This window comes from Taudactylus pleione, unplaced genomic scaffold (genome assembly GCF_031769625.1).
Source record: "Taudactylus pleione unplaced genomic scaffold, aTauple2 ptg000139l, whole genome shotgun sequence".
In the NCBI taxonomy this organism is placed as follows: domain Eukaryota; kingdom Metazoa; phylum Chordata; class Amphibia; order Anura; family Myobatrachidae; genus Taudactylus; species Taudactylus pleione.
This window is the reverse complement of record NW_028284541.1, coordinates 3,689,422-3,701,578: the sequence shown is the minus strand read 5'-3', so window position 1 is coordinate 3,701,578 and position 12,157 is coordinate 3,689,422. Positions and strand designations below refer to the sequence as shown.

Genomic DNA, 12,157 nt, shown 5'->3' with positions numbered 1-12,157 from the left:
TTCCAAAAAGGCAGTTGCACTGACCATAGCAGTCACGTTCAGATGGAGAAATTGCACCTGCCATAGGACTGGTGCAATCTCCAATGGTGCGTTTTAATACGCACAGCGGCGGATTACCGTCACAGCTGGTGGGCATCTCAGTAGGAAATCCATTAGCATAAAAACTAGAGATGTGCCGGCTCGGATTAGTTCGGATTTTTCCTCCACATTCAGATTTTTCCCGCCAAAAATCGGGTCTCAGAAATAGGCAAACGTCATCTTTCATGGACAAACATCATCTTTCCTGGACAAAAGATGACATTTTGCCTCTGTCTGAGACCCGATTTTTTGCGGGAAGAAAATCTGAATTTGGCGGGAAAATCTGAACTAATCCGAGCCTGCACATCTCTAATAAAAATGCAATTGCAACAGCGTAAAAAGATACAGCTGCAATAGCGTCCACCTCTGATTCATTGCCATTGTGATTAAATCTGCTTACAGGAATATGTAGCAGGGCATAACAAGCGCCATCTCTTCTACAGAACAACACCTAGATCTGACGCTGCTGAAACCACCAAAGTGATTTGTTTGCTTCTTGTCTCTTTGTAGTTTGCTGTACTAATGTGGCTGCTGACGTATGTCGGAGCTTTGTTTAATGGTCTAACGCTTCTCATCATGGGTAAGAAAGGACAATGCACTAGCATACTACATACATATGTTACATTACAATAAAATATTGCTTTCTCTAGACTATGGATCCATGTATCTACATAATATATTATTGTTTAGTCGCCAAAGGATTATTTACAAGAAAATCTATGTATGATTTTGGAATATTGTGTTTAGAAAACAAATAGCTATAAAAGCTGGAAACTTTGCCTTTATATCAGGCTTGCCTAATTTTCTCATTACTTGTTCCAGTTACATACAGATGTGTCCTCATACACCTAGCCTCAATACGCCACGTAGCGCAACTTGTCTGGCGTGAGTGAGCCACCTGGTCCTGTGCTACTCTGCTAGCGTTGGACGTCTTTTTTTTCCTGAATAGCCGCAATGTAATGCAGCTAGGATGCACCGGCAGACTGTGCTGATTAATTTGATATGTGACATTTGTATATCTGTGTGCAGCTGAGTCTGTATATGAACCACAATGGAACTATGGGGTCAATCCAAATATACACGATGTACTCATCACGACAACGGCCACACTTGGCGGCAGCCTGGATTCGCCAAAAAATAGCTCGCAGCCCCATAGGGTTCGGAGTAAAATTAAGCAAATTCGGGCTTGGAGCAGGCTGCAAAGAGTGCGAGGTACGGTGCCGATTGCCGGCATTTTACCGCCGTTGCAGTGGCAACTTGTAACCTTCGCATGGAATGGGATTGACCCCTTAGAATGAAAAAAGCTGTGGTAACTACATTGTAGCACTTCGTATACAGATTCAGAAACTCAGTCACACACATTAACCAGCACAGTCTTCTGGTGCGTCCTAGGCACATCGCATTGCAAAGCATTTTCAGCAAAAAAGACGCCCAATGCTAGCAGAGTTTCACGGGACCTGGCGCGCTGAGAGGGAGTTTTTAGCGTGACTGCAGCAAAGATGTATAAGGACACATCTGTAAGTCCATTTTATGTAAACTGTAGCCACCCAACAGTTGTATAACTACATGTCCCAGCATGCCCTATTGCCTTGTTGCCTTTCTCATTTGATCAAATAGTATCTACTAAATTTATACACAAGTATATTGAGTTATAATAATAGTGAGTCTATCAGGGTTGTTCCCAAGGTTTTACCATGCATGATATTGTATGCACACAAACACACCTGTAATTGCAAAGAAGAATAGTAAGATTCTGCTTTGTCTGTTGGCCCCGAGAGGTATTGCAGCAGGTGTGATTACCCCTCCCCCAAGATCCTAGGTAATTGGTGATTCACAACTACAGTCATTGGGGAGCGGTGACCGTGGAGAGCGGTGCCTATGGGGAGCGGTGACTATGGGGAGCGATGACTGTAGAAAGTGGTGACTGTGGGGAGCAGTGACTGAAGAAAGCGGTGACTTGGGGAGCGGTGACTATTGGGAGCGGTGCCTATGGGGAGCGGTGCCTATGGGGAGCGATGACTATGGGGAGCAGTGACTGAAGAAAGCGGTGACTATGGGGAGCGGTGACTATGGGGAGCGGTGCCTATGGGGAGCGATGACTGTAGAAAGTGGTGACTATTGGAAGCGATGACCATTGGAAGCGATGACTATGGGGAGCTATGACGATGGGGAGTGATGACTATTGAGAGCGGTGACTATGGGGAGTGGTGACCATAGGGAGCTGTGAACATGGGTAGCGGTGACTATGGGAAGCGATGACTATGGGATGCAAAATGAAAGCCCAGACGGGTGACTATGGGATGACTATAGGGAGCGTTGACTATGGGGAGCAATGACTATAGGGAGCGGTGACTATGGGGAGCAATGACTGAAAGCCCAGATAGGGCTCACTGTCCATGCATCGACCTTGCACTTCCACAGAAGAGTATTGCAGGTTCTCTGGACAGGATAGACATTTACAGCCGAGTATTGCCTGCTGTGGTGTCCATTGACTTTGGGTTACACCCCTGGCAATATATCTGATCTTTGACAGATTTGAAACAGCTATATTTCCATTATACAACACCCACGTGTACAGTACGCCAAAGATCCTGAACACACACAATACTAACCCAGTGTATAGTGTTCAACCTCAGATAGACATCGGCCTTTGTTCCTTTTGCAACATGCTTATCTGGGACAGTGATTTTATTCCTACATTTATATTTAATTGTATTCTTATCAGAATTTTTTCTCTCTTTGGTTTGTAGCTGTGGTGTCGATGTTTTCTCTCCCAGCCGTATATGACAAGTATCAGGTAAGAATTATTGAGAGTACAAAAATGTCTAATCGTATTAAACTTAAAGTATCTGAATAAATATTTACTGAACAATTTTACATTTCTAGGCACAAATTGACCAGTATTTGGGACTTGTGCGGACAAACATGAACACAATTGTGGCAAAGTGAGTTGTTACGATGTAATAGTCATTACATTTACCTGTACACTGCATATTAAACTGTGACCTAGTGCCCTTAGGCTGTGTTCTCCATTACATAGTAGGGATGGCCATCAACTGTCAATGGTTAACAACCATCATTGGTTTGCCACCAGGATCCAATGGTTCTCTACCATCGATTGCAGAGCACGCTGTGATGTTTTTTCACCAGGATCACGGAGCTTAGCTCTGACCTCAGTGTGACCCATATAGCCCTGCCCCCTTCACTGATTGGCCCGCAGCTTGCCGAGTCCCACCTCCACACAGATTTGGAATTGCTGCACTGATGGCCATCGATGGTGTAAACCATCAATGGTTTTCTGACTATTGTTTTCCTGCCATCGATGTAAACCACCGATGACACCATCGATGGAGACCATCGCTGGTAGACCCGTTAATGGCCATCCCTGTGTCATAGATTTAGGAGATGTGTTGGTTGGATGCAGTAAAAACGTGCTATATTAATGGTATGTTGTGGGATCACTTAATATCAGTGGCGGCTCCAGAGGTGAGGCTGCAGCGCAGTCCATAATTCAAATAGGGGAGCCCCACCAACTGCCAATGTGTCCCGGCCGGTGATGTTTGGCAGCAATTTGGGTGGCAGTTGGTGTAGCTTCCCTATTTGAATTTTTGACTGTGTTGCATCCCCACCTCTGGATCCGCCACTGCCAGAGCAACACTGCGGACAGATAATTATAAGACTGTATGGGTTTAGGGTGTGTGGTGTGGGACCCGTTTGCACCGCACACCCTGAACCCATTATAGATACGCCCGTGGCCAACTGCTTACTATTATGAGTCTGTGAACGCATTGACCAGACAAATGTAAAACCATGTGAATGTGCCCCAAATGCCAGCACAATACTACTAGAGGTGCCATATCCCTTTAAACTCATGTCCAGTATGATTTCCCAGGGAGAAAGGGTTAAAATTAAAATATCATAATAAATTTTAAGCATGCTGATCCAAATGACTGAAACAACCTACGTCCTATTTATTTTGGAAAATAGACCACGTTACTGTTACTCCAGCTATGTGTAATGGTGATTTGCAATGTGTTACTAAACTGTATCATTTTTTTTTGTTTTTACTTTTTTTTTAGGATCCAAGCTAAAATCCCTGGTGCAAAACTGAAGGAATAATTAAAACGTCGAGTCCAGTCCGTTCTTGGTAAATTGTGGAGTCTAACGTGGAAACAGCTGTGTTGCTACACTTTACTTACAGATTTATTGCACCATTCTCTTTTCAACATGCCGTGTTCCTCAAAACATCTAACAAAAAAATAAGGAGCAGCGCTCTTCTGAAGCAGCTTCCAATGCTATTAGAATACTCGCAATCAGCCATGTCAAGCACTCAAGTATAGTGAAGAGATACAAAAAGTGTACTAGATGTGTTTCTTTTTTGTGTTGCTTAAAAGTGCATGATGTTGGAAGCCGAAGTAAAATATCTTTTATTTTCTTTTATTTTCTTAATTTATTATGAATTTTTTTAGTGTTTATTTCTGCTATTCTTGACAGCGCTTCTATAACTTAATGTGACGTGCGGTTAGGGCTTTATGCTTAGGGCACTGATGCAATAATACAGACTTGCTTCAATGTCTCTGGGCCCGCTGGTTGGAGTTATTTCAATGATATAAATATATATATATATATACGTAGAACTGTAGACTAATGTTTTGTGTTTTCCAGCACAGGTGAAATCGGTGTGCAGTACTTCTCTCCATTTTTGTATGACTTAAAATTGCAGTACTCCTGTTGTAAGGGATCGGGGAAAACAGATTTACATGTACGGTAGACAGGTCCAGCTCTCTCGGTTTATTACGGTTTGTAATCCATTCTATGTAGTTCCTAGCGAACTTATGGACTGAATATTTGCACTTATTATGTACTTGACACTGAATGCATAAATAAAATGTCAGTAAATGTATAAAGTCCTGTTTTTTTGTTTGCTTGTAAAACTCTGCTAAAACACGTCACAACAGTGGGTCTGATTCAGCAAGGAACGCAGATGGTAATACGCACGCAATCGGGTGATTGTTGCGCACTGCACATGCATATGCATCGCAGTGCGCGAACCGCCCACTGCGATGGCAGTGATGACGCAGACCCATCGCAGAGTGATTGACAGGAAGCGCCGTTTGCGGGTGGTGATGGGGGGGGTGGTCGGCAAAACGCAGGCGTGCCAGGGTGTTTGAACGCCGTTGCATGGGCGTGCATAAATTATCCACTGCGGTACCCTACGCAGACAGGCCTCATAGCGTGCGCTGAAGTTAGCAATTCCTGAGCGAGGTCTGACCTGCCTTAACTTTGAGTATGGGCCCGATGGTACTTGATTGTAACAATGTTTTCGCAGTCTTGCTAACCATTACGGATGTGCGTTTAGGTGAAGTGGGCGTCCTTATGTAGTGCTGAGTTTTCATTGCGATCGCTATGGATTAGCATACTATCGCATTTGAACTGCGTGCGTACGCTATATTGCGTACCGTAGTGAATCAGGCCCCGTGTCCAAAACATGAAACATCTACGTGATATTCTTGACCGTGAAAACTATTTATGGCACAGATAACATACTCACTTGTATCTATCTACTGGTTTCCTGACCTCAATATTTCAGTGCAAATGGGAATAAAACTGGATTCTTGCCAAGGTTTTGTGTGTTTTATTTGCTTGCTGATCATTTCTATGTATATGACCTTACTTGTTGCTTTGTTGCAGGTTATCTACCAATAACAAAAGATTCTAAGAACATCTTCAGGATAATGTATTACAGGGATGGGAGTAAGGATGCTACCCTGACAGAGCCGCTGAAACTTCCATGGGCTCGGGTGCTAGGGGCGTGGCTATGTGGTTACTCCGCCCCTGTACTCCCAGGGAGTTCTTTTGTAGTCCCAAGGAAGTAAGCCAACCTTCTGGATCCTGCCACTTCCCCAGTATAGATTGTAGGATGGGGATCGATGATGCATTTGCAGTGAATCGTGTCATTGTGACCTTGGCATCACTGTGTGATGGCACCAACAGCAGTGGGGGCAGTGGGGCCTCCATGATGCAAATTGCATCCATCGCACTTGCCACTAGGACCTCCCCTCTCTGTCGTCCCAGAGGCAATATCTAAGAAGTAGACATGAATTGAACAGGCTTCTCTTGGGGTTTTATTATGACTTCTAGAGCAGCACATCTAAGACCCGTGTTCGATTTGAGGCGAAAAGTCCGGATCCGCAATACTTTTTCGCCAATGACATAAATTTTGCCTGTTTTGCTTTTACCCCGTATTCAATTTGAAAGACTTTCCGCCTAGGCGGAAAGTCAATGCAATGTACTAGGCGGTAAATTTTCGCCTATGAATGGCAGGCAAAAAAAGTGCAGAATTGGGGTTTTGGGGTGCAACATTGCGGGAACCCCCCTGCTGCCTTCAGGCAGTCACCCAGAGGTAAATTGTGTAAAAAAATTTTTAAAAAAACACTTAAGGACACCCCAAAAAATGACTTTGAAAAAGGGGGAAAAAAATAAATAAAATTGGGGTACAAAGTTAAAAACTAGCGAACTTGACTCTGGGGGGGATCCCCAAGTATGCCCCAGGTGTATTTTTACACTGCAGGTGCTTGCGCAGATTGGATTTTTCACGATTTTTTAAACTTCACTTTAGCAACTTTTAAATATGCTGACCCCCATTTTCAAGTACCCAAATTTGCTAGGATAAGTTATTTTCTGGAAAAAATACTCCTGAATACTATTCTGCACCACGTATAGAAAAATGATATTTAGCAGCTATTGAGCCCGTTTAAAAACACCAAATACCTTCAGCAAGCCAAATCGGGGGGTACCATAGTGAACCCCCATGTCAGAGCATCTTTTGGGGGGTGTCAGGCTGATTTCCCCAATTCTGACAGGACTTTCCGCCTGTTCAAGTTTCATCGGGTCCCGTTTTCACGTACTTTCAAATTGAATACGGGGTAAAGCGTTGTAATCCCATTTAGGTTTGTTTATACTGGGTAACAGAGACTAGGAACGTCTTGCCTGCCCCTTACTCTCCAAAATTCATTCTGTGTTAACTCTCTCATATTGTTAAGTCTATGTAGGCAGAATTTATACACTACTAGCTGTTAGAACCAGGCAGCTTCCTGGTGATGTCACATAATGTTTTGAAAAGATACAAAGTCATAAAATTGTAACTGGGTTTTACAGAAGTTCCTGCCAAAAAATAAATAAATATGTATGTATATGTAATGTATACCTTTTTGGGGCTACAATAAATACAAATTTATTTCTCGTATTAACTGTATTATAAGTAATATTTAAAACTGTAATTAGCATTTAACAAAACGTAATAATGATGTAAACACTTAGGATTCCAAATAATGGTGAAAAATATCCACATGTATCACTTCTACCCAATCTATATAAACACCCTGACTACCATGTGTTTCAGACTCAGCTGTAGCTGCCAGGGTTTCACAGGTTTTAGTGGTGGTTTGGGTCTGATTCAGCATGGAACGCAAGCCAGCCTGCATTCGCACACACCCGCTCGCTTGCGAAAATATGCTAATGAATGCAAACACAAGGCAACCGCAGCTCTATGCCAAGACGCCCATCACTGTACAAAGCCGCCCACTTCCCATGACATCTACAAGTCAGCAAAAACATCGGTAACATCGAGTAACATTGGAACCATTCGCACAGTTGTGGCTGACCTGACCCTACCGCACAAACTGCTAAACTTCCGGTCTAGACCTCTGCCAGCGTATGCAATCGCAGGGGCTCAACTATGTACGTCCCTGTAACGGCCCATCTCCCTTGTCAAAGTTACATGTGATGTATATTTTTTACCATTGTGTGGTACTGTCAGGCCCTGGAGTTGATTGTCCTCGGCTGTGGGTTTGTTGGCCGGGGACTAGGGTGAGCTGATGGTAATAGACGATGAAGCAATATATAGGTCTTCCTCATAGGCTACTCTCAGATGTTGACAAGACCTACTCTGAGGCGCGGAGTCTAATCCACTTGATGCTATTCACCAGTCACCCCTCCAAGCGGGATATGGGTTTTGCTGCACCAAGTGAACAGGTCACGGCCCCAAGAGTAGGTATCTGAGAGAAGCAAGAAGACAGGGAACAGAACTAGGAATGTACTGGAGGACTAACTTGAGAGTAGGAGTATCAGCAATAAAGAAGCAGACGCTGATTAGCAATGCGGACAACTCCGAAGATCCAGATACTGTTTATGTCACTAGTAGCTGTACTGGGAATCCAGACACTGAATAGCGATGGGTAACAGCTCCGGTGATCCTGACGCTGTATAGCTACGGATAGGTAACTGGGTATCCAGACTCTGAATAGTGATGGGTAACAACTCCGGTGATCCTGACGCTGTATAGCTACGGATAGGTAACTGGGTATCCAGACTCTGAATAGCGATTAGTAACAGCTCCGGTGATCCTGACGCTGTATAGCTAAGGATAGGTAACTGGGTCTCCAGACTCTGAATAGTGATGGGTAACAGCTCCGGTGATCCTGATGCTGTATACCTAAGGATAGGTAACTTGGTATCCAGACTATGAATAGTGATGGGTAATAGCTCCGGTGATCCTGACGCTGTATAGCTAAGGATAGGTAACTGGGTCTCCAGACTCTGAATAGTGATGGGTAACAGCTCCGGTGATCCTGATGCTGTATACCTAAGGATAGGTAACTTGGTATCCAGACCATGAATAGTGATGGGTAATAGCTCCGGTGATCCTGACGCTGTATAGCTAATGATAGGTAACTTGGTTTCCAGATGCTGAATAGCGATGGGTATCAGCTCCGGTGATCCTGACACTGTATAGCTAAGGATAGGTAACTTGGTATCCAAACGCTGAATAGCGATGGCCCTGATGCTGTATAGCGAAGGATAGGTAACTGGGTATCCAGACTCTGAATAGTGATGGGTAACAGCTCCGGTGATCCTGATGCTGTATAGCACAGGATAGGTAACTGGGTATCCAGACACTCAATTGTGATGGGTAACAGCTCCGGTGATTCTGACTCTGTATAGCGAATGATAAGTAACTGGGTATCCAGACTCTGAATAGTGATGGGTAACAACTCCGGTGATCCTGACACTGTATAGCTAAGGATAGGTAACTGGGTATCCAGACTCTGAATAGTGATGGGTAACAGCTCCAGTGATCCTGACGCTGTATAGCTAAGGATAGGTAACTGGGTATCCAGACACTGAATAGTGATGAGTAATAGCTCCGGTGATCCTGACGCTGTATAGCTAAGGTGTACATTTTATGCATGAGGAACCTGCTCAATTCTTGCATCCCTTCCTATGGATGATTTTGAAGTTTTCTACGTAAAAAAAAATCCCTGAGAAGTGCAAGGAGAGGATTCGTAGGGATAGAGCTTTCTTGTAAGCTCTGTCCCTGCATGCAATATTTCAGACATCCTTGCGATGTATTCAAATATCGCATTGCGAATTTGGGCAATATTATCACATCCCATCCGCTTCTGAGATGAGGATTGTGATAAACCTGTCCCATAGCATTTTTTTCATTCATTCACTTCTGTTGTCACCATCCTAGGATGGTAATACTAGAGAAGGTATTGCTGCAATACATGTATCACAAAGATGTTAGTTAAGTACATACTTTCCAACTCTCCCGAAAGCTGCGGGAGTCTCCCGAATTTTCGAGTAAAGTGGGCAGGATGGGGAGATAATTGCCAGGAATCTTGGCATAAATGCTGTGAATCGTGGCACCGTATGCAGTAGGTGGGGCTAAATGACGCAAAAACGGGGCCTAATGACCTAGGAACCCGTCCCACAAAGTGGCCAGCTGTGTCTGCACTCTGAGCATCTCCCGGTGAAACAGATTACACAATTCGGCAAGTATGGACAAGTAGGCAAAGGTGCAATTGTCTCGGCACACTAGACAAAGCTTTAGCCTTTCCGCTCCTCCTCACCTTAATACCCTCTTCCCAGTGCCTCACACACTTGCCCTTTGTAAAATAAAAACAATAATGTGTACCTCCTCCTAGCTGTCGGGGAAGGTTGCTGTTCAGATGCACTGACCTATGGTGGAATTTTGAGGGGGAGAGGAGTTCCAAATGTTAGATTTCAGAACAAAGTAAATGTGTCATATAAAGATGACAACAGACACAATGATTTCATTGTTTGTGTCCTTGTGAAATGCATGTATTATTCTTGCCTACTAAGGATACTGAGTTTAAACCTCTATATGCTCCTGCCTACACCTTCTAAAACCTGCCTATACCTTCTAAAGCCTGCCTATACCTTCTAGACTTGTCGCTATTTGCGTATGCAGTCATACAGTAAATAAATGTCTTCAGACTTTGAACTGTGTTTCCAACGCACAAAGGTTATTATTCAGGAAAAAGTACAGATAGTTACACGCTGTGATCTAAATACAATTTAGCACAAAGAAATTATACAGACCCAAGGTACAGTTATACATACGCACGCGCTCTGGGACCAGTTACCGGCATCAACAAGAAACCTCCATCAACAGCATCAGCAAGAAGACTCCAGATTGGGGTCAGAACACACATATATATATACCCTTACAGAAATAAACAATACAATAGGGAGGTTTGTAGTGATCCCATTGGTTCTCCATCACTGTGTTTCTGTTACAGGACATTTAACACGTCGATTCAAATGGACACAGACCAGCCTCCGATAGCCTCTTGTCTCCTTTTTCCCGCCGCATGCAAATCTAAGTTGTTAACTTTACAAAGTACATCTTAGTGTTTTAACTCTCTACAGTCCATAAGTTGAGAATGCATGTTGCGATCTTCTCACCGATGATACCGGAAAGCTTTTGAGAAAGAGTAGATCAGTACAACACCAAACACGGTTTGCTTATCATGTACTAAACCTTAGATACCAAATAGTCTTTAGTTCACAACCTTGAATATTACACTTTGGAACTAGGGAACCTTTTATGTAAGTGCAGTGTGTAAGTATGAGGGGTTTGGGGAAAGATGCTAGTTAGATTTATGTAGTGGGACTTTTAACTTGGGGCAGATATGTACGCATGATGCTAATAAACAGCGTTCGTATCTGGGGTTTTATGCATTCGCTAATGTGCGTCTGAAATGTGTTTGAGATATGCGATCGCACAATGCTAATAATAGCATCGCCGTATGTACTTAAGTGTGAGGTTAGCTAAAATGGTGCTGGGCGGCCATTCGCAAAATGGCGTCTTGTTGCCATTCGCAAAATGGCGACGTGCAGATCTCATTTTCCAGATGGTGTCTTGTGGCCATCCGCAAGATGGCGTCGTTTCAATCTAATTTTAAACTGATCTTGTCTCAGCCAATTATCCAGCTTTGACAGTCCACCCTTTGATAGCAAACACATGCTATCACATTCTGGTTTTAAAATTAATTTAGGCTTACATTTTGATATATTATTTAATGTTATTATGGGATGGCACAAGGTGGTTCTTAATCCATCAATAATGTGTCTCTGGGAGGGGACATAAAACTACCATTATACGCATACCGTGGATCTTGGAAGATCATGGGAGTGATGTGGGGATGCATCAATCCCATAAAGGAAGTCTTGAGGGGGAATAGGGACTTACATTACGTGAGGTGTTTTTAAAATAACATTTTAATAATACATTTTGTGCATGTCTAAATATAATACATTATATGATGGTATTTCCTAGTTCAGGGTTGTAATGCAGTTCTACATTTACCTCAGTATTCATATTCCCATTACTGACAGCCATCATAATTTTGTTCTTCCGGTTTACCTTATCTTTACATTTTCCACACTTCAACACAGTAGGAACACACCGGACACATATGCCAATTACTATGATGACAACCAGTATAAGGATCATGAGTTTACCTATGCTTGTGATCATTTCCTGGACACATTCCCCTAGGCCTGAGAACCATTTCACTGGGTTCAACCATGAAACCCATTGCTCTACCTTCTCATCTACTTCAGCCACTGAAGCATTATGGTTCTTTCAAAATTCCCATTTTAGCTGCAGAATTTCATCCATCTTCCGGTCTATTACCTCCTTGGGGTCGCTGGTATCATTGGTGACATAGGTGCAACACTTCACTTCAATTTGGGTGGCCAAAGTTAC

At 43.3% G+C, this 12,157-nt stretch overlaps 1 protein-coding gene across 1 annotated transcript in view; it reads left to right on the top strand.

Annotated features, from left to right (window-relative positions):
- Window positions 1-5,828, top strand: part of RTN1 (reticulon 1) — a 228,157-nt gene extending 222,329 nt beyond the window's left edge. The window contains exons 6-9 of the mRNA XM_088473717.1: window positions 589-658; window positions 2,829-2,875; window positions 2,965-3,023; window positions 4,158-5,828. Of these exons, the coding sequence (XP_088329843.1) occupies window positions 589-658; window positions 2,829-2,875; window positions 2,965-3,023; window positions 4,158-4,197 (216 nt within the window). The 3' untranslated portion in view covers window positions 4,198-5,828. The remainder of the gene's footprint in view (window positions 1-588; window positions 659-2,828; window positions 2,876-2,964; window positions 3,024-4,157) is intronic.
- Window positions 5,829-12,157: the final 6,329 nt, after the last annotated feature.